At 52.6% G+C, this 22,170-nt stretch overlaps 2 protein-coding genes and 1 long non-coding RNA gene across 5 annotated transcripts; 2 read left to right on the forward strand and 1 right to left on the reverse strand.

The window, feature by feature from the left end:
* Nucleotides 1–70: 70 nt before the first annotated feature.
* TPRKB (TP53RK binding protein) lies at nucleotides 71–6,466 on the forward strand. Its single transcript, XM_032963500.2, has 5 exons — nucleotides 71–343; nucleotides 3,877–4,113; nucleotides 4,804–4,926; nucleotides 5,370–5,549; nucleotides 6,003–6,466. The coding sequence occupies exons 2-5, from the start codon at nucleotides 3,880–3,882 to the stop codon at nucleotides 6,087–6,089; spliced, it is 624 nt and encodes a 207-aa protein (XP_032819391.2). The 5' UTR covers nucleotides 71–343; nucleotides 3,877–3,879; the 3' UTR covers nucleotides 6,090–6,466.
* LOC142929381 (uncharacterized) lies at nucleotides 6,165–7,803 on the reverse strand. The gene is made up of 2 exons (XR_012945677.1): nucleotides 7,410–7,803; nucleotides 6,165–7,291 (listed from the first exon to the last, which is right to left on the reverse strand). It is a non-coding gene; the product is annotated as an uncharacterized LOC142929381 (long non-coding RNA).
* On the forward strand, nucleotides 7,800–22,072 carry LOC116947584 (uncharacterized). Of its 3 annotated transcripts, none has more exons than XM_032963501.2 (13): nucleotides 7,800–11,860; nucleotides 12,618–12,688; nucleotides 15,687–15,797; nucleotides 16,455–16,512; nucleotides 17,235–17,409; nucleotides 18,130–18,537; nucleotides 18,644–18,757; nucleotides 18,881–19,028; nucleotides 19,147–19,708; nucleotides 19,835–20,155; nucleotides 20,407–20,605; nucleotides 21,005–21,157; nucleotides 21,707–22,072. In XM_032963501.2, exons 1-13 carry the CDS (start codon nucleotides 11,847–11,849, stop codon nucleotides 21,800–21,802), a joined length of 2,430 nt encoding a protein of 809 aa, XP_032819392.2. In that variant the 5' UTR covers nucleotides 7,800–11,846; the 3' UTR covers nucleotides 21,803–22,072. The 3 variants fall into 3 exon arrangements, with proteins under 3 accessions (XP_032819392.2, XP_032819394.2, XP_075926816.1); XM_076070701.1 differs by lacking the exon at nucleotides 7,800–11,860 and adding an exon at nucleotides 11,882–12,025; XM_032963503.2 differs by lacking the exon at nucleotides 19,835–20,155.
* The last annotated feature ends 98 nt before the right edge of the window (nucleotides 22,073–22,170 follow it).

Raw genomic sequence — 22,170 nt, forward strand, 5'->3', positions numbered from 1 at the left:
GACCCTTCTTCAGCGCACATTAAACCAAGTGACGTCACGAGCTGTTGAGCGGCGCGACGTCAGGATCTTTTTGGCGGGGGGCGACATGACGTCACGAGCTGTTTGACGGCCTGACGTCACGCCGCGGGTGCTGGTGTCTCGTTCTGTGCGGGTGGAGGAGGCGATGGAGTCTCGGGGATAAATTAAAAGTCCTCCCCTGGCACGAGGCGTGCGCTGCAGGTCTCCACGGGGCCCAGAGCTTGAACCGCCGAGAGCATCGCCGGCAGGTTGGGGGCATCGCCGGCAGGTTGGGGGCGGCTTGCCGGCCCAGACGCAGCTCCAGGAGAGAGCTGACGGGGCGCGGGTGAGGAGCTCGTTCACTCACTCGCTGTTCACTCACTCACGGTTCACTCACCGTACACGTAGCTAACCGTGCTAGTCGGAGGTGTAACAAATAGAAAGTGACATTCGTGCTGACTCTCGCCCCATTTCTGACGGAATCCCGAAGCCTCACCCTAGCCCAGGGGTCGGGAACCTATGGCTCGCGAGCCAGATGTGGCTCTTTTGATGATTGCATATGGCTCGCAGATAAAACAAAATATTCTCACTTGTTTTAATCCATCCATCGATTTTTTACTGCGCATGTCCTGTTCAGGGCTGCAGGAGCAATTGTCCATTATTTTAATTGGATGATACTGGCCTACGTTTGCCGTTGCTGGGTAAAACAGGTAAACGCCCCCTTTTGAATCAGTCTGAGACTGCGTCTGCTCGGTCATTAGCTCAAAGCTAACCCTTCGACGAAGAAGATGGCGAAAAGAAAAAAAGACGACGAGTATCGTACATTTCAGGACGAATGGACCGAAGAATTCGCCTTTGTGGAGAGAGCGGGTTCTGCGGTGTGTCTAATTTGCAATGACAAAATTACATCGTTGAAACGGTCGAATGTAAAGCGGCACTTCGACACGCGCCACGCTACCTTTGCATCAAAATACCCTGCGGGAGACAGCAGAAAGAAAGCGTGCCAAGAGCATCTGAGCAGGGTGCAAGCTAGCCAGCAGCAACTCCGCGTATGGACCCGGCAAGGTGACTATAATTCGGCTAGCTTTGCTGGTTCTTTAGCAATAGTGAGGAACGGAAAACCATTCACAGATGGCGAGTATGCTAAAACGTTCATGCTGGATGTAGCCAATGAACTTTTTGATGATCTTCCGAACAAAGACAAGATAATCAAACGGATACAAGACATGCCTCTGCCGGCAAGAACTGTTCATGATCGTACCATCGTGATGGCAAACAAAGTGGAGGAAACGCAAGTGAAGGACATAAATGCAGCGCCGTTCTTTTCTCTGGCTTTGGATGAGTCAACAGACGTGAGCCATTTGTCGCAGTTCAGCGTGATTGCAAGATATGCTGTTGGTGACACACTGCGCGAAGAAAGTCTTGCTGTTCTGCCATTAAAAGGGTCCACAAGAGGTGAGGATTTATTCAAGTCTTTCATGGAGTTTGCTCAAGAAAAAAGTCTACCTATGGATAAACTTCTCTCAGTGTGTACTGATGGTGCTCCGTGTATGGTGGGGAAAAACAAAGGATTTGTGGCGCTTCTCCGTGAACATGAAAATAGACTCAGTGTGTACTGATGGTGCTCCGTGTATGGTGGGGAAAAGCAAAGGATTTGTGGCGCTTCTCCGTGAACATGAAAATAGACCCATCCTAAGTTTCCATTGCATTATACACCAGGAGGCACTTTGTGCTCAGATGTGTGACAGGCAGTTTGGCGAAGTGATGTCGCTGGTCATTCGTGTGATCAACTTTATTGTTGCCCGAGCCTTAAATGATCGCCAGTTTAAAACACTGCTGGATGAAGTTGTAAATAACTATCCTGGTCTGCTTTTGCACAGCAATGTGCGTTGGTTGTCAAGAGGGAAGGTGCTTAGCCGTTTTGCGGCTTGCCTGAACGAAATCCGGACTTTCCTTGAAATGAAAGGCGTCGGGCATCCTGAGCTAGCCGACACCGAGTGGCTCCTCAAGTTTTACTATCTCGTAGATCTGACTGAACATCTGAACCAGCTCAACGTGAAAATGCAAGGCATTGGAAATACAGTGTTATCCCTTCAACAAGCTGTATTTGCTTTTGAAAACAAGCTGGAGCTTTTCATCACGGATCTTGAAACAGGTCGTTTACTACATTTTGAAAAACTGAGCCAATTTAAAGATGCATGCACAGCAAGTGAGCCCATTCAAAACCTTGATCTCCACCAGCTAGTTGGCTGCACATCCAGTCTCCTACAGTCCTTCAAAGCACGCTTTGGAGAATTTCGTGAGCACACTCGTCTTTTTAAGTTCATCACCCATCCAAACGAGTGTTCACTGAACACAGCCGACCTGAATTACATCCCTGGTGTCTCCGTCAGAGATTTTGAAGCAGAAGTGGCTGACCTGAAGGCCTCAGACATGTGGGTGAATAAGTTCAAGTCACTGAATGAAGATTTGGAAAGAATCACACGACAGAAAGCGGAGTTGGCGAGCAAGCACATGTGGACAGAAATGAAAAAACTCCAACCCGAAGACCAGCTGATTCTCAAAACTTGGAACGCGCTTCCTGTCACATACCACACACTGCAGCGTGTGAGTATTGCTGTATTGACCATGTTTGGATCTACGTATGCATGTGAGCAGTCATTCTCACATCTTAAAAACATCAAGTCCAACCTACGATCACGTTTAACGGATGAAAGCCTCAACGCTTGCATGAAGCTTAACCTCACCAAGTACCAACCCGACTACAAAGTACCAACCCGACTACAAAGACATCAGCAAATCCATGCAGCACCAGAAGTCGCATTAATGGTGAGTGTTATAACAACATTATTTAAAAGAATAAATTCAGAGGCTTATTATACTGACATTTAGTTGAATTCACTTTTAAAATATATTATATGGCTCTCACTGAAATAAATTTCCAAATTTTTTGCTTTCATGGCTCTCTTAGTCAAAAAGGTTCCCGACCCCTGCCCTAGCCCCTTACCTCCTTAAATCCACCACCAATCGCTAACCCCAACCCTTAATCCATTCCCAACTATCCGTAACCCGACACCTGACTACGAATCCCATCACCGGAACCAACTCTGATTTGCTGCAGGAATGTTTTTCTTGTTCAAGAAGCGTTCGTTTCTTGGCGGCGAGAAGTAGAAACATCAGCAGCAGAAAAGTCATCGGCAGTAGAAGAAGAAGAAAAAAAATAATCATCATCAGTGTTGACTGGGGTTGTCACCTCACCCGTTTTGATCCGGAGTTTACATGTAAACTTGTCTGGGACTTGGCATCTATGTTCAGGTGGCGGGAGTTGTTTGGTATTGAGATCTGGTGACATTCTGTCTGGAGTGTTGAACCGTATCTACTCGATTATACTGCACAGCGTTGATAGACCCAAGCCAACGGGGAAATATGTCCGGATTTGTTCTGTGGAAAGGGTGGCAACTCCACTCAATCGCACCAACGTAATCATTCACTCATTCATATGCCAACAGTAACTCACCCATCCACTCACCCACTCGGTTTGCCACCAGCCTGGGAACTGGCATCTCTTATCTGTGTTCGGGTGATAGGAATTGATTTGTTCCGAGATCTGGTGGCGTTGCGTTGTTGAACTCTATCACAATAAACTGTGCAGTGTTGATAAACCTTAGCCAGGGGTCGGCAACCTGCGGCTCCGGAGCTGTATGCGGCTCTTTACGGACTGCTTCGTGACGTGTGTGTGTGTATATGTGTGTGTGTGTATGTGGCCTCAAGGTGCACATGGCCTGGCACAAGCGTCGTGGTGACGTCACCGCCACATAGTGGCGAATGGCGGTTGTTGTTGTGTATGTGTGTGTGTATGTATGTATTCACCATGCATAGGTGATGACCCTCGTGGTAGCTGAAAAAGATCAAATAGAAGCCCGTGTGGAGGAGCGGCTGGGAGGGATGGGCCTCGAGGGCCCCCAGGGAGGCGAGGGCCCCGACTGCTGGCCCCTGGAGCGCTTGCCGGGGTGGCGCGTCTCCCTGCTGCTCTTCCGCGCCGTCCAAAACGCGGCCGAGCTGCGGCTCAAGGCCATGAGCGGGGCCCTGCCGGGGGCCGTGATCAGCGCCGCCGTGGTGAGTCCGTGTGAACCGCACGGCCGCGACACGCGAAGCCACTTCGACAACCGGATCACCGCACAGGAACCGCACAGCAATTACCACACACTTGGCAATCATACGACCACACGGCACCCGCTTACCAACCGCTTGGCAACCGCACACGGCAACCTCACGACGGCCGCATGTCAACCGTATATCATCCACGCAGCAGCAACCGTTCACCACATGGTAGCCGAACAGCAACCGTCACAGCATCCATCACCCCCACAGTGACACGACGACTACAAAGCAATCGCAAACCACATGGCAAGCGCATAACCACACGGAAACCACATCGCCACATGGCAACCACTCACCAACCACTCAACCGCCCAACAGCAACCATTTTTGAATGTAATACTATTTAATGTCTTTAAATGTTTCGTGTTCCATGTAAATCAAAGTTTGACCACATTGCGAATATATAGATGCGGCGTGCTGCTGTTTTAAATCTCTCGCCACGCGTTTACTGCAAATTGCTTTGTTTCCCAGGTCTCCCTTGACAAAGATACTCGCGGTCTCTGCCACCTGTCACCTGGTTCTAAATAGAGACTACTCATGCTGCTGCTGCTCAGCCACCACCTAGCCATGCCCCACCCCCACAGGGCAACCACACACGCGGGGCTCACTGGGCCGTCGTTGCTACCCCCTCACCACCCCCCGCAGGTGCTGGACCCATTCCAGGTGCTCGTGGCGGCACACAAGGCCGTGCACCTGCACCGTCTGGGCAAACTCAAGACCAAGGCGCTGCACTCCGAGGTCATCTACAACCTCTCTCCCAGCAACAACGTGAGTGCCTCACGACGTCGTGACAGGACCTTCCCTCCTCTCACCGTTGCCGGAACATGCAGAGTGTTCCTCTTAACCAAATACTCACTCCGAGTTCTTGAATTTTCCCAAAGACGTTTGGCGGAGTTTAAAGCGATCTGACGTCGTTGTCAACTCGCTCACTTTACTCGCGAGCATCGTTCTTCAGCTCACCAGTGAGCTGAGCTGACACGTGGCCAAATCCAACAATCGATGAATTACAAGAGGTGTGTTGTTAGTTTAACACTTAGTCGTTAAGCCCGCCACCACCCGACACAGTCATTTAATAAGGTTTAAACGTAACGTGCCCATTAGTTACTACTTGAGCACACCGGTGTGTTGGAGATTCAACCCACAACATCGGGGGATCTTTGTGTTGTTTTGGAGATTTACATCTTCAAAACGTTCTGCGCAACCGGCGGCAGATCTCGGATGCGTTCCGGAGGTTCGGCGTGGCGGACGGAGATACGGCGGTGCTGGTGGTGCTGGTGGAGGAGGAGGGCGCGGAGCGCGTGGACCCGGCCTCGGTGGAGGCACACGTGAACGGGCAGCGCGTGCCCGCCGGCGAGCTGTCGGCCCTCGCAGACCTCGCCCGCGTACGCAAGGTGGGGCTGAATCCCGATCGCAAACTCACTGGCGCTTGCAAACACCGACGCAAGTGTCGGCGGGGAGGCGCCGGTGGCGTGTGTGTTACCGTGTGTACCTTGGGGACATGTTCTGAATCTCTCATGGAGAGTGGTAGTGTAGTGGTTAGTACACAGCTACTAACCTGGCGACCCGAGTTCGATTTCTGTTCACGGCCAAGACCAGTCACAAATATCTGAACTGGGCCTGGGTCTCTCTTAAATTGTGCTGTGTGTAAGCATTGCCACCGGGGAGACAAAGGCGGCTGGGCACGTCCCATACACCCACCCCCTCGTGCGCCGTGCCGGCCTTCATACTGTAGGTGCTCGCTAACAGTCCCAATAGTCTCTTAAGGCTACATGCGGGATCTTTGTGTTTGTTTTTCAGTGCTCATGATGGTGCGTTAACACGTGTGCGTGTGTGTTGGTGTGCAGACGTACAAGGTAGCGGCAGAGGAGGAGCGACTGGGGACGCTGCTTGACGCTGTGGTGTTCCGCATGGCCGCCAAGGAGGCACAGTAGGGTGGTTACAGCGCGGGGGGTAGCTTCGTCTCACGCGGCATCACGTGGGGGAGGGAGGTTGTTGTCGCAAGCCGCTCGGCTCGGCTCATTCCGGCTCCGCCGATTGGATTTGAGAAGCAGCTCTGCGACGTCATTAAGGGGGGCTGTTTCTGTCTGACACAATGAGGTGCGCCAGTAGTTGTAGGCGTTCCGAATGGAAATGTCTTCGTCTCGTGATCTGACGAATTTTGACAATGGAATCGGGATCCGATTGTCGCGTTCCCCCCTTGACACTCGCGCGACATGCGACTCGCCACGCCATACGCGGTGCAGCGACGCACTTTGGACGTGCTCGGTTTGTTGTACCGAAACTCGTGAATTAAATGAGTAAGACTTTGGTGATGGTTTGTGGGTTATTGCCGGGGTTTTTCTTCGTGTGAGGGTACGAGGTATTGGCTGAGCACTATTGGCACGACCGCTGCACAGCGAACGTAGCGTGTAATGCCAAGGCGTCAGGACCGTCGGGTCGTCTGAAAAATACGCGCAAGGGCGTTCAGCAGGACCGCGGCGGGCGCCAAGTAGTTGGAGCACAGCGCACCCTGACTTGCAGGCCTCGGTCATGCGCACACATGCCCGTCGTCAATATCAACTGTTATTGCCAAGACACAGAGACCTCCCAGAGAAGCGAATGCCTCGAGGCATCTTCAAGTTTAAGCATTGTTTATGGGACGTACGGTGAGAGGTGGTGTAAAGTGCCGCTTTTAATCGGCAAGCAAATACTTTCTGCTGGTCTGTGCCTCTGTGCCACGTCTGGGTGGTGAGCACTACCTGGAAGGAACCCCTGCTCCCCTTGCGCTCCGGTTGGTCGTAACGGCACTGTTGCTGTTTGTTGTCCAAATGTGGCACCGATGTGGGGTTGTTGGGTCTTGCCAGAAGTGGTTGGTGCTGGGCGCCAGCAGCGGTTGTCGTCGTGTGCTGGTGTCATTGATTCCCAGTGGCGGTTGTTGGTGGTGGTTGGAAATTTTCCGGTGGTTGCCGTTGGTGATGATGCCGGCGGTTACCCGACCCACAGCAGGTAGAGGAGGAGCAGGGCCGCCATGACCACCGTCGCGACCACGACGGCCGCCGTGGCCGGCGAGGGCCACTCATCGGTGACGCGTTGTTTCCATCGGCACGGGGCGACACCGCATGCTTGGCCGCTCCTCCGGGGCCGAAGCAGCACCCTGCTCACACGGGGGGACAGGGAGGGTGAAGTATGGGAGCCACACCACGAGGTCGCGCAAACGGCACCGCGCAAGCTCCCGTGCATGCCACACCCGTGTGCGTGCGCTTCTGCTGCACCTTCTGGCTGCATTCATGTCGCCTCTTGCACAGTCATGGCTCCTCCGTTCTTCGTCTGCAAAATGAAAACGACGGTCGCGACTCGAACAGTTCCTCGCTCAGCTCCCAGGAGGAGTGGGCGCCAGCGCGATGTGGCGCCGACAGATGCAGCGGCCGCTGTCGTTCCCGCGGCGCAGACGCGAACTCTTGAACGCGTCTGGGCCAGGCGCGGCTGGCAAACGGGGTGAGGCAGCCCTCTCAATTTGTCTTTCAGGCTTGAGAACAAACAAACTGACAGCAGCCCAGCCACACGGCGTCTGGTTGCGTGTGAGTGGAGAGCGGACGCCTGTGAGGAAGGAGGCGCCGTGGAGGGAGGGGGTGAGTGCTGGGGCAGGATGGAGGGAAAAGCTGCGCTCAGGAAATGGCATATTGTGGAAAATCTAGTTTTAGCCAAAGGATATGCGTCAGTGAGGCAGCATTTTCGCTTGGGCTGTAAAACTTGAGGCAAGAGGAGGAGCAGGCTGGTGCGGTGTCTGCGCGAGTGGGTAGTGTCCGGAAGCCGGAGTCTCTGCTGGTGGTGGCTCAGAGCCCATCTCGCAGGCAGTTCTTGTGCCAACAGGAAGGGCCACGGCCATCGTGAGAGGGTGGGGTGGCTGCCTGTGCCCTTACTGTGATGCCGCTGTGTGTGTGTGTGAGATCGCTCCACCTGTGAGATAACCGGGAGAGATCGCTGTGTCTCTAAGAGCGATGTAGCTGTGTCTGTGAGACATTTGTGACAGTAAATAGGCAGGTAATCCGTCTCCTTTCCATGGCCTCTCCACATAAAAAATATTTTTCTTACGCAACCTATCATTCGCACGTCCTTCTTAGAGTGCATTTCATCCGCATCGATTGAAGACAAACCAACTGGATTGGCTTTGCCATACAGCGCATCATCGGCAGTCGGGCTTGCATTCAATGCTGGTGAACTGGCGATCGTACAGGCCCTCTTACGATTATTATACGAGGCCTAAATTTGACGTTGCATCTGTAAGATAGGAATATTTGCAAGCTCGCTGTGTGTGCCATCGCCGAGTGAGATAGGCGTCTCTGTGAGCTCAATGTAGCTGTGATAACTGCGTCAGATAGCTGTGTCTTGAGCTAAATGTCACTGATATCTGTGTGTATGTGAGCATTTCGCTGGCTATTTGAGGCCCGACTTTGCCTAGCTCCTCTGTGCACCAGCTCAATGCCTGGAATGTCGTGTTTCACTCCACTCCGAGGAATTCGACAGGAGAACGATAATAATCTATCACGGGGCATGGAATGCAGCAAAGAATAATAAATATGAATGAATCATTATTTTTTTGTGTGGGAGGGTTTCCCTTGAGGAGTTGTAGGGATAACGTGTTCATAACCGTCGCGTGTTGGACATTGGCAATGACCAAAAAAAAAATCCCTTACTTTTTATGCAACCCTAACAAATTTCCAGTTTACTTTATACAAAATATATCTTGACATAAATGAAATGATTTTTCCACAAAATCTGATTTAAAAAATGCACGAGAGATTACCTTTTTACGAAAACCTGAACGCTGCAGGAATATGATGGAACATTTTGAATTCCATTACATCCCCCCACGCCTGCCCTACCTTTTGCCCAGGAATAGTATATTCGCTTTTCATCATCTCGATTACTAGCAAGAAAGTGTCCAAAAAAAACAACACACAAATGTTGTAAGGCTCCCTTCCCGTGGACGTCGAGGCCAGGAGAAGGCAGTAAGTACATCAAGCGGACTAATCGCGAAGTGTCCCATCTGTATGGCATATAGCGTTGCCCCCTCGCACACGTGCACTCATTGTCAGAAAATATCTTAATCGGAATATTGTTACTGCAAGAGGAATCCGATGAGCTATACAGCTCTTTATAACAGATGTCCAATTGGGGCGGGTCAGAAAGTTACAACAACAAACAATACAAAAATAATAGGAGTGCAAAGTATGGGAAAGGTAAGCAAAGGACTTTGAAAAAATATGCAAATTAAACTAAACTGTTTTTTTTCCTTTACAGGTAAAGTCAATTGAACTATATAGCTTATTTTTCACAAGCGACCTGGCCACAAATGACAGCTCAGCGAAGTGCCTTGTCATGTGGAAATCTATAGCAGCTAAATAATCTGAACGCATGTTTCTAATATATAGAGGACCGCAGAGCGTGGGCAATTGCTGGCTGCTGCCTTCCCGCTCAGTGATTGTGCGATATGCAATTTGCATGAACGACGCTTTGTATATGTATATAAAACTAAGAACGCGTTTTAATTTTATTTTAAACTGGCAATAATTTTTGATGCATGAACATGTTACGGTCACTGCATCGCACGGCCCTTTCAGATGCACTTCTGCGGCCGTCTGGAACGCTCTTCCTTCGATATTAGGAAGCCACCAGAGGTATGCACTTTGCAATCCAGATTGAAAACTCATTTCTTGAAAACTGTTGTGTTAAGTTTTTTTGTCCATCCCCCGCACCTCCGATTAGCGTGGTTGGCGACGCTACAGTGGAAAAGAAGTTCAACGTACATATACTGCGCTTACCACGATTATATAAACTCAAACACCACAGTGTGCAACATTGGGTTGATGCTTTTATTTCCAAGCTTGAGGGATAAATCAACTCGCCCGCGTTGTGTTTACCCGTTGTAAGTCAACCAGAAGGTCCGAAATGATTTAATTTCATCAGCGTCAGCATCAGCCCACGATCAATCCACTGCTGGACGAACGCTTCACCTCAAATCCCAACCCGGCGATGCAACTGAACAGGATCTAACGGAGCCTGCGTTCGCCTGTGGGCAAGACACGTGGGAATAAACTGAGAGTTGTTACGAATTAATTGTCAAGTTAATTGTTAATGGTTAAACTGAGAGTTGTTACGAATTAGGCGCCAGTCGGATACCAACTTAGCGTGGCGAGCGAGACAGCCAAATAAAAATGTAATTACAAAATTATCCAAATTGATTAAATGAGTATTATTTATATTAAATTAAATAAGTATCCAGATTGATTAAATATGTATTATTTATATTAATAGTTAATTAAATAGTTACTTAAAGAAATTAAACACTAACTATTAATATTCTATTTAATAATCACCCAGATTTATTGGTGGATAACTATATCCTTTGGGTATTTCGGTAAAGCCACGTAAGATAGAAAATACATTTTTAAAATATCACGACGTTTCGATCTCGAGCAATCATCATCAGGTGAAAAAATATAGCGGTAGCGCTGGTGAGGCAGGAACTTATAAAGGTTTGTGATGGGTGTAGCCCAAGGGCCATATTTGTCCCTGACTCAGCAGCTCTCCCGCTATATTGTTTCACCTGATGTCGATTGCTTGTGTTGAGATCGAAACGTCGTGATATTGTTATTTTATTTATTATTATGTTTTTTATCTTACGTGGCTTTACCGAAAGACCCAAAGAATATGAATCCCTGCAGTCACAAACGCTTTAAGTCAAGATTTAACTATATCATTAAGTCACGTAGAAAGGAAACAAAAGAAAAAAATTATGAAACAATTAAATTCTCACTAGTTTATAATTTTTTTTATTTTATTGTTTCCCTTCTACGTGACTTTACCGAAAGAACCAAGAATATTAATCCCTGCAGTCACGAAAGCTTTAAATCAAAATATATAATTAAGTTTCATTAAATAGTTGTCCAAATTAATTTAAAAAAATACTAATTATATTTTATTAAATCATCCAGCTTTGTGAAAATGTGATTATTTATATTCATATTTCCTTGTATAATTATCAAAATCAATACAATAATAGATAATTTATATTTTATTAAATAAAGATCCAGCTTGATTCAATACGACCGTTTGAGTTATGGTCGAAACGTCGTGAGAATTTTTTATTGTTTTATATATTTTATTATTTTGTTGTTTCCCTTCAACGTGACTTTACCGAAAAAACTAAGAATATGAATTACTGCAGTCACGAAAGCTTTAAATCAAAATTCAATATTTATTATTTATATTTCATTAAACAGTTATCCAACTTTATTTAATAATCACCATTTACACTCACGGGCATTTAAATATTCTTTACCGAAAAAGACAAAGAATATTAATTCCTAAATTTACGAAACCTTCAAGTTAGGGGAATTGTTATTTATTATATACTGCTTCCAACGGGTTTAAATAGCCGGCCAATCACAGCCCTCGGGTGACGTCACGCGGCGGCCGGTTGGGGACGTTGGCCAATGGGACGCGTCGGCGCGCACCACGTGGTTAGATTTGAATGTGGGGCTCGCAGAGGGAACGCGCAGTGCCTCTCGCGACACCCACAGTGAGATTCTGACGAACTCGACAACATCAACAACAACATCATCCTCTTGTGCAACACCATCACCACGATCATCCCCATCAGTGGAATCGGCACCACCATCACCGCCACCGCCACAGTCGTCCTCGAGATGCCTACGCCTGGGTGAGTGTGGGCCCGCCCCAGTCTCTATGCAGTGACAATAGGCACAGCAGTCACGGCTACCATCAGTGGCTTGGCGATTGGTATCTGGACCGGCCCAGGCCACCGTACGTGGCGCGGTGCGTGTAAAGGCACCAGGGGAGACGCAAAGACGTCTAAGTGCCACGGGTGTGCAAACTAAATAACAACAAGAGACATTCATACTCTTTGGTTCTATTGTGAACCCATGGCACCTGGGCCTGTCCCGTGACCTGCCAGCGAGCTTGCGGGCCACTTCACGTGGCCTCAAAGTGCGCCTCGCCTGTGATAACGTCACCGCCACTTGGTGACAAACAGCGGCGGGTATTGTAGTTGTTGACTATATCCTGTTGTTTAAGTTCGTGATTGTACCGAACCCGGCGAGCCGAGCTTGGTTCCCGCTCACTGACATCAACATTGGCACTTTTTTGAATGGGTCCTGGGCATCCCCTAGATCGACTCGGCCTCAAAATGAGTACCCAATGCAGTGTGAAAACGATAAATGCGGTCGGGCGTGGTGCTGGCCACCCATCTTCCTTGTGTGCCGTGCCGGCCTTAATAGGTGCTCGCAAGCAGCACTTGCCCCAACAGTCTGTCAAGGCTATACGGGGGGGACCTTGCCTTTACACTTGTGTGACGACTAATGTGTGATTGTATGTGTGGCTGTACCGCATGTGCTCAGAAGCTCTTCTTTACCGGTGGAGTCCATTGATCTCATCTGCGCTCTCTCCTCCCACTGCAGCTTCGCTTCCCCAGAGGCATCCTCGCCACGCCGGTGCCGCCCGGGTGGAGCCATGAAGTTAAAGGGACAAGGTGAGACCCAGGGTCTCACCAAAGAGGATCCGGCCACACCACCCTCACCTCATCAACCGGCCACAACACGGGGTTAGGGGCCTGTGGTCTATGGGCCTGGGCAGAGCGGTGGGTGGTCGTGCATTTACCACTTGATTCATGGTTCAAGCAGAGCGGCTGCCCTGGTTAATACTGCGGGTGAATTAACATATCACGTGTCTCCTCAACAGAGGTTAAACATCTTCTTTGGTTCTTTCGGTAAAGTCACGTAGAATGAGAATAAAATAATAAATTTATGAAATAAAATAACACAATAATATTCTCACCCCATGGCGCTTATTTTAAAAACAGTAGGCCACGTGTGCCTGCTTCACGGTCAAAACTGTCCCAATTTCTAAATCACCTGCAAATTATTTTGAAAGTACAGTGCGACACTGACCCCCTTATTCACCGTGAAACTGTTGCAAACTTGTAGTGGCCTGTAAACAGTCGGGTGGTCGTGGCGGCGGCTATGCACTGTGGAGGCGAGGGTTTTGATGGGTCACATGTTGTTGTGAAACTGTCTTCCCGTGGGCGTTGAGCTGCCGTTCCCTGGCTCTCATGGAAAAGGCAGTACAGCAAGTGGACTAATCGTTATCTGTTTCCATCTGTACGGGGATAGTGTTGCGTGGATTTCTTGTGTGCTCCAGTTTCCTTTCACTTGTATAATAATAATAAACAATGCAATACGCCCATAAAAAAGTGCTACAACTCATTGTAGCTTTCCTGGATAAATAATAATTATTGTAATTATGATGCGAATACCAAATGCACGAATGATTGAATTCAAATTATACAGCACAACGTGACGTTTCCATAGAGCCAGGGGAGAGCTCATTGAGACGCAAATCTATGTTTCGAGATGTCCGTGCGGGAGAAATATTTTGGCGCACAAAAACAAACTTAAACATTTCCAGGATGGGAAAGGAAAAAAAAACCTTTCTGGGCAAAACGAACACAAATAAGGGGCGAGAGCGAACATAAAGCATTCGCTCACGGCTGCACTTGTCCCTCAAATGAAATGGGGAGGTCGAGTGCTGTGGTAAATGCTGGCTCCCTCACCCTGGAGGCAACGGCCTCCTGCACACAAAAGGTCACAAAGATGATTACATTTGGTAGCGGTTTAACTTTATTCCTTCCAATATACCCGAGGTGACGGGACTTATGCCGTACACATTTCTCCTTTCGGTCGATAAAATGCTGTCGCGTGAATTGCTCTTATTGGCTGTGTAGATGAAGTTGTACCGCTACTGTGTTGTCACCCGAGGTGGCACAAGCAATCGCTGCCCTGGGCCATGGCTGTCGTGGCTGCGCTGTGCAGTGGAATCAGGGTAGCGGTTCACAGGAGGTAGGGGTGAAGGTAGGGAGGGCCTCTCTTTAAGATGACGCCCTCTTGTCTCTGTGGCTTCGTTCCACTCGCTGGTGTAGTGTCTGTGACGCCTGATGAAGATATCCCGGTCTGTGAGAGAACACTCTTGTAATACTGTGCTCAAGGCCACTTTAACATCATGACTTGTTCACCTTAGTCTCTGTCTACCTCTATTCCCTTTCTTACTTTAACAAACATTGTCATGGTTACAGCGCAGCGGTAACAATTGTGCCTAACAGCAAGAAAATCTCGGGTTCGATTCCCGACTCGGGTGATATTTCTGTTTGTATTTTCTATGTTCTCCCCCTGCTTTGCTTGGGTTTCCTCGTTATCTGGTTTCTCCCATAGATAATATTATTTTTTAAAGCACTATGTAATTGGTATTGGCCAAAACATCCCAATGCTGAAAGATTTTCTGAAAATGACTCAATTTGGATGACGCACAGCAGCAACATCACCGTCTACTGCAAAAAACTTGGCCGGACGCTCCTGAACAAGAGTCTTGAGACTGTTGTGAGCTTTTCCTGGCTAAACAAGCATTACAAATAATTACCACCAGTTTCTCCAGGTTTTCCCCATCACGCCTATTGCTATGTGTTCCAAATACTCTATGTAGCTATGTTGAACCTCTTGCACCGTACGTAGCCAACCGTTTCTGCCTTTCACTTACGGTGCACGGAAGAGCATTCTCGGTGATCTCCGGTAGTTCACCCTTTTCCTGGTTGTTCCTGCTGTCCACATCATACGCCGTAGCCACCTCCCTCACCACGGTTCCACAGCTGTGAGCCCCCCCACCCACCCTTCCTATTGGCTGCATTGATCACGATAACCACGCTTTCGAGGATGAAATGAAGTTCGATTTCCATCTGGTGGTATCGGGACATGGCCTTCGCTTGCCTCCCCGTGAGCGTGCCGTTTGCAGGCGCCTCTTCACCACGTGTCTGTTGTGATGAGAGCTGCACTTGGAAGCACTTGCAGGGTGCTCGTGGCACCCAAGTGAAACGAAAGGGGAGGAGTGCGTTGGCAGAATCGCCGGCGCATGACTCGCACAGCTCTCGCTGACGTTTTGGCCAATGACTTATTCAGAACAGGTAGGGAAGCATCATTAACCTACTTCTATTTGGAACCCAAACTATGAGCACACGACTGTACAACTTCACACTGTTTGTTGTGGCCTCCAACTGTAAATCGATCAATCTATTCCCTTAAGACCCAATGCTGACCTCCTGGGTTTGATCTTCCACGAAGCTCATGGTGCACCCTAAATCGCATCCACACAAACCATGGTAGATGCGGATGCCTGATGCACAAATGGAAAATGAAAAACTCTCCAGTAGTGTGCGACTGTGGTCATCCAGAACAGACGATACGACGCAATGCCCGATCCACAAATACAAAGGGACATCACAGCGATGCAACTCTGCTGCTCCTGGCACAGTTATCTGGCTTGACCACCCGAATGTGAAATTGTATTTGTTGCTCTGCATCAGCCATACGAAAGAAGAAGCCGACTCCCAAGCATTGAGCAGCTGTGCGTTGCGCTGTTGTAAGGCAGCGCGGCGAGTGGGCTTTGTGACGTTACTCGTGACATCAACCCCCTGACCCCCACAGGCTGTCTGCTGGACATCACCAACTCCCCGGTCACTGCCTCCACCACACCACTCGGCACCAAGGTCTGGGGTCCGGGTTCCAAGGCGCCTGCAGGGCCCGGGCGGGCCGAGGGTAAGGCAGGGGGCTCCCGGGCAGGCACCGGAATGATTTAAAGATGAATCCTCGCGATCCGCTCGGACGACCGTGTCGGTGAAAATCTATTCGTTTTGCCGTGTATGCAAATTATGCATAAATGTTACCTTCATGATAGTGGTACGATAGTGTATTCGTTAGGGCTAACGGAACAAACAAGGTGGGCAAATAAGAGGAAACATACGATGTGGTACAAATGTGATGGACAGTACGAATGTGTATGTATGTAGAACTTACTTTGCACCGTACGTAGCCAACCGTACTAATAGGAGGTGCAGGGGAAGGACAACAAACTAACACACAAAAAGCAGTTCTATAGAAATTCTTTTCAATCTAGATTTAAAAGTGCATAGCTCCAGTGGCTTGGTAATGTGAAGCACAACACAATCGATGCAAGCAGCACGAATGAGACATACGTTTCGTGCCACGAATCTCAACGAATCATGAAATCACGGTGGGTGGGGAAGTGTGAGGGCGAGTCGCTAGACGCTGACTCCCAGATGCTCGGAGGGTTAACGGGAGGCCGGAAGATTGGTGATCATCATCATCGCTGCGCGAGCCGTGCCATCCCACACAGGCACCAACGAGGCGGAACGAACGGGATCTTGGCAAATGCCCGCGTCGTCTCTCTTGCAGAGCCAGCATTCATCACGGACGAGACCTTCGACTTTGACTTCGTGCTGTCGCCGACCAGGTGAGAGGGCACACAACAACAGACTGAGTAGGTGAGACAGGACGCACCTGTGGGGTAAGGTGAGAGGACACACCTGCGGGGTGACGACCAGTTATGAGAACGCCACTGTGCAGTGAATATTGGATACGGCTCGTTAGGGATTGCTGTGGAGCATTATGGCTGAAAGCAAGGCAGCGCAGTGGTCACACTCATGCCTCACAGCAAGAAGAGCCTGGGTTTGATTCCCGACTTGGGCACCTTTCTGTGTGGAGTTTGTAAGTTCTCCACCTGTTCTGCAAGGGTTTCCTCCGGGTTCTCCGGTTTCCTCCAATAGCAAAAAAAAAAACACGTACAATGTAACCTGTATTAGCTAGACAACATGCCAGTGCTGAAAAATGACCTGCACATTACTCTATTTGGATCAAACGTAACATCGCCCCTTGCTGCGAAAACTCGGCAGGACTCTCCTGAAAGAGAGTCTTGAGACTCGGTGAGGCTTTCCTGGTGAACAAGCATCATGATAATAATGAAGCACATAATAAGCAGAACTCTGTTCTGCATCTCCACAAATAAAAATGTCTTCATTCCGTCGGTCGATCGGCTTTCCGGACAAATGTTGCTTAGTGCTGTTGGTCTGGAAAGCCGAGAGGCCGATGTCCTGAGGACACGTTGTGTTTGTGGGGTGCGGGGGAAGCGTTGTGCCGCGGCCTCGCGGTCCCGTAACCCCGGAGTGCTGCCCTTAGTCAGGAGAGGGGAGACGAGGGGGACGTGGAGGAGGAGGAGGACGACGACGACGAGGTGTTCTTCGGGCCGATGGGTCACCGGGAGAAGTGCATCATGGTGGGGAAGGGGCTGCAGCAGCAGGACCTGGGCCCCGAGCCACACTGGAGTCCCCTGACCGGGGACAAGTTTGTGCAGGTGCACCCTCCCCACCTTGACGGGCCCTCCCCACCTTGACGGGCCCTCCCCACCTTGACGGGCCCTCCCCACCTTGACGGGCCCTCCCCACCTTGACGGGCCCTCCCCGCCTTGACGGGCCCTCCCCGCCTTGACGGGCCCTCCCCGCCTTGACGGGCCCTCCCCGCCTTGACGGGCCCTCCCCGCCTTGACGGACCCTCCCCGCCTTGACGGGCCCTCCCCGCCTTGACGGGCCCTCCCCGCCTTGACGGGCCCTCCCCACCCTGACGGGCCCTCCCCGCCCTGACGGGCCCTCCCCGCCCTGACGGGCCCTCCCCGCCTTGACGGGCCCTCCCCGCCTTGACGGGCCCTCCCCACCTTGACGAGCCCTCCCCACCTTGACGGGCCCTCCCCACCTTGACGGGCCCTCCCCACCTTGACGGGCCCTCCCCACCTTGACGGGCTCTCCCCGCCTTGACGAGCCCTCTCCGCCTTGACGGGCTGTCTCCGCCTTGAAGCTTCCTGCCTTAATGAGCCCTCCCTGCCTTGACAAGCCCATCGCTCATCCTGCTTAAAGAGCTCTAACTATTCCTGAGTGTCACATCCACCGCAGTCCACGCCAGTCTAGTACAAACACCCCAGCCACAACCAAACCATGGCTCTCTCCTCGATGCGTGTGGGTGTGCGGGCGAGTGACATTGGATCCCTCTCCCTCCCCCATTTCCCCCCTCGCTCCATCAGGTCTGCAAGGAGGCGACGCTGCTGGCGTTGCACATGGAGAAGGCGTGCGTCGCCGGGGAGGCTCCCGCGGCGGGTCACGTCTCTCGGTCGAGCAGAAGCAAGGCCAGGGCCAGGGTGGTAGAGAGGTTCGTGGAGGAGTCTTGCTCCAAGCTCAAGCTACTGGAGGCGGTGCGGGCGCCGGCCCAGCCTCGCACCCCCCGCCAGGAAACCTCTCTGCCGCGAGGACCGGCGCCCGGGATCGGCGATTGCCCAGACTCTGACCGTCGAGTGGCCGGGGATGGCGAGGAGGGGGAGGTGAGCGGAGCCGGCCTCGAATCGGAACGGCCACAACCGCAGCCGTCGACCAATGCGACACGCGTCGGTGCACAGCAACTACCGTCGTGCACCTCGGCAGTCATGGCAACGCAGGTAACGCGTGATACTCGTGCGCGTCCGTCCGTCCTCGGCGACCTCGCGCGATCGCCGTGGCAACCTGACCGTCGACTTCCTGACGAGTGCTTGTCTGCCGGCGCAGGCGAGCGACGACGACGGCGGAGAGGAGAGGCCTCTCGTAAGCTGCCCGGTTTTGGAGGACGACACATTGGACGCGCCGGCGTCGTCGAGCCTGCTCCTCCCCAGCCGCACCAAGGTGCCCCCCCCCGCCCCCCTTCCCACTCCACCCGCTCAGGGACTCGTTACGTTTGTAAAGATGGCTGTCACGGCCGTTCCCGACTGCGCCATGGCCGTCCAACTCGTGCGCTTTCTTCCACAGCTGCGACGAGCGCTGGGACTTAGGCCGCCGGCCCCCGTGGGAGGAACGCGGCCACCGCCGGGGCAGCAGAAAATCTCGTCCTCATCCTCCTCTGGCTCGTGCTCCTCGCTGCTCGGCCTCGGCTCGAGCCACCGAGCCTCCCCCCGTGGTGAGTCGCCGCGGTGGGCTGGGCGCCGAGTCGTCCCGCGCCGCGCCGTTCCGCGCCGTCTTTCCGCGCAGGCGAGGCCCGCCACAGCGGGCGCTGATGCCGCTGTTTCTCTCCGCAGGCTCCTCCACCGCCAGCGCCGCCACTGGCGGTAGGCGTCTACAGGGTGTGCTTCGACCGCCGACGGGCCATCCGGTCCAACCGGGGGGACTCCCCCGCCCATTGTCCCTCTCTGGTCAGCAGGCGCCGGCGTCCAGGAGCCATCCCGCGAGGGCGTCCGCGCTTCCGAGCAGGCGCGCGGGCTCTGCGTCAGATGGCTCGGTTATCCCGGGCGGCAAGCGGGTGCCATCCACAGGCCAGCTGGCCCAGCGCAGGTCCGATAGGGGAGGCGGGAGGGCGGCGGCAGGAGGGGAAGGCCGGGGGACGCCGGTTCCGCCAAGCGGAACCGGGGACGCCGCCCGCGCCGTCGGGATGGGCTCCGCTCGTCACCCCGCGACGCCCAGCAAGGAGGGGCGCGAGTCGGCAGCCGCGTTGTCCGGTGACGTCGCCTCGGGGGAAACGTGGGGCGTATGCCGAGCGGGCAAACCGCGTGGCGTCGCAGCTGGCGGCAAACCCTCGGAGGCGGGGACGCCCGTGAAGCTGCTGCGGGGACAGAGGCTCTCGGCCCTCGGCTCGACGGACAGGTGAGTTGCAGCTGCACGTCTTGCACATTTCCGATAAGCTCTAGATTTCCAGGGCGTGGCCATGGTGTGCCAGGCAGCGCGTGCCAGGGTCAATCTCTGTAGCCATATTATTTCCCCATTCTCCAGGCCACCGGCTGTGTTTGTGACTCCATCAAAGCCGCCCCCCCGCTCCACGATTCCGACGCCCGTGGTGGGGTCACGGGGGGGGGCGGTGGTGCCGCCGGGGTCGACGCCGGCGTCTGTAACTCGCCGGCGCTCATGTATCCCGGCCATCACGCCGATCCGCACGCCGGCCTCGCTGAGACCCCGGCGCGACCCAGACGGCATCGTCGCCGCCGCCGCTATCGCCATGCGAGCAGACGCCGAGGGGGAGACCGCGGACACACAAGCTCCCTCCCAGCTCTTGTTCTCCCCCCCAGCCACGGACAGTCTGCATGCAACCACGAGGTGGGAACCCAGCAAGAGATGTAAACCATGTGACCCTGTAGCACACAGCTGTGTAGCCATGCCCAAGCCCAGGAGGGCCCAAACCTCTGTCTTGAGTGGTGTCGGCACGGAGAGGGCGCACAATGAAGGCCCCAGCTGTACCTTGCGTGATTTGACATCCCAGCCTCTGACGACGAGCCCTCGCTGTGGCTGTTGGCGTCACGGTGCCGTTCACGCGTCTGCGCCGTCGCTCACGCCAATCTTGGGTGCAGGGGGGGGGGACGCCCCTGTTCGTGTCGCCGCAGTCCCCGTACCGGCGCGAGCGCCGGCGCACCGCTGATCCCCGTAGAGGCGTCTTCGTCGATCATCTCCCTGAGCCCGGACAGCGACGTCCCCCTCCAGAACGTGGTCGTCAACCTATTTGGATCCGTGGCGGCGCTGGAGCAGCTGGAGTCGTTGCTTCCTGCAGAGGTGAGCAGCGGCGTTTGACTGCATCACGCCGATCCTGCAGGTGGACCGTGTGAGCGGTGGCGGTGGCTAACTCTTTGCAGTAGAAAGTTGTCGAACCTTCGAGTTGCCATGCTTGCTAACTGGACAGTTGGCAAGCATGGCACGTAGAAGCGGGATACGAGGTCCGTGACACCGCATCCCCCCTGAATCGCTCCCAAAGGTGCATGATGACCTCGTCCCCAGAGCGTCGCGAGGTTTGTCGCGCATTGCGTTTGACGAAAATTTGTTGCTCGGGAAGGCGCCAAGAGTCGCGAGACCTAGCGATGATGGAATTGCTGATTTGGCAATGTTGGTTGGGGGGCAATGGCGGCGGCGTTGGTGGCGGCGGTGTTGTTGATGGCGTTATTTGTGCCGTTACAGACCTTTGCCTCGCAAGGGGATGCGAGCGGTGACCTCCTGTGTGGGTTTGCGGCTGAGAAGTCGACCCAGGCGGAGGAGCGACCGCTCATCGACCTCTCCGACAGCCCCGATGCTCGAGATGGAGGAGGAGGCGGCAGTGGCAATTCCAAGGAGGCAAGTGGCAAATTGGAGATCAAATCCAGCCGGGTCAACAACCCGGAAAAATGTCTGCACCCAGCACACCACATCCAGTAAACACCACTCACTGTATGGGGCTGCGGCCACCACTGGTCACGTGCCACCTACTCTAATCGGCCAGCGATCTGGAAGATAAGGTCCTGGGTGCACGGGTGGCAGGCATGCGAGGACGCGTGGAGTCATTGCCTCAAATCAGTTTGTATGCTCACGACACAAGCACAGAATTATGCTTGCGGCAATTGTTTTGTACGATTTTTGCTCACTAAACATTAATGCCATTCAAATAGGGAAAGGAAAATTACAAACAATACAAACTGAGGTGGCACAAACTAGACTAACAGATAGAATTGATGGATTTTATAAACGATTATTGATAAATCCATATTCAATTGGCGCACCCCCAGTATGAACCCCGTGTGGGTTTAGCGACGCGACTTCCTCGACGTGGCCCTGGCATTTGGAGTCTGCGGTTTCGACCCGCGGGAGAACCCGCGGTGACGGTCAGCGTGTCGGTTTTGTGTACAGCTCATCGACCTGAGCTCCCCGCTCATCAACCTGGGTCAGAGGTCATCGGCGGAGTGCCTCCTGATCAACATCGACTCCCCGCTCCTCAAGTTCTGAGCGTGCGGGCCAGGGCCGCCGTCTTGACTCCCTCCTGCCCGCCCGCCTGCTACTCCCACTGCAGCGGGCCTGGCCTGGAATTGGCACTGTCCTGCGAGGTGGGGAAAAAAATGCAGTCTCTTAAAGGTGAAGAAAGTGTCTTATTGATGTTTATATTGGTGGTGTCTCCTTGTCTATTCATCTCTCTAGCTGTGTTATACGTCTTGCCTGCCATTATTTTAGTTGCTTGTTTCCTTTTAAAAAGAGCCAATTAAAGTTGATTTAATATGATTGGGTGAGTGTGGTGTTGTGGTGTGCTGCAGGATGCGTGTGGGCAGGCTGATGTGAGATGATCAGGAGGCTGGGGTGGGGATTTTGGTCCTGGAGGC

The sequence above is a fragment of the Petromyzon marinus genome, chromosome 30 (genome assembly GCF_048934315.1).
Source record: "Petromyzon marinus isolate PM22_M1 ecotype Great Lakes invasive population chromosome 30, UKy_Petmar_22M1.pri1.0, whole genome shotgun sequence".
Taxonomy (NCBI): domain Eukaryota; kingdom Metazoa; phylum Chordata; class Hyperoartia; order Petromyzontiformes; family Petromyzontidae; genus Petromyzon; species Petromyzon marinus.

Coding starts and splice junctions, on each gene's coding strand:
- TPRKB (XM_032963500.2), top strand. CDS start 3,880: ATGACCCTCGTGGTAGCTGAAAAAGATCAAATAGAAGCCCGTGTGGAG. Junction 4,114..4,803: donor CCGTGATCAGCGCCGCCGTG/GTGAGTCCGTGT, acceptor CACCCCCCGCAG/GTGCTGGACCCATTCCAGGT. Junction 4,927..5,369: donor ACCTCTCTCCCAGCAACAAC/GTGAGTGCCTCA, acceptor AACCGGCGGCAG/ATCTCGGATGCGTTCCGGAG.
- LOC116947584 (XM_032963501.2), top strand. Junction 18,758..18,880: donor TCCTCCCCAGCCGCACCAAG/GTGCCCCCCCCC, acceptor TTTCTTCCACAG/CTGCGACGAGCGCTGGGACT. Junction 20,156..20,406: donor AGTCTGCATGCAACCACGAG/GTGGGAACCCAG, acceptor TCTTGGGTGCAG/GGGGGGGGGACGCCCCTGTT.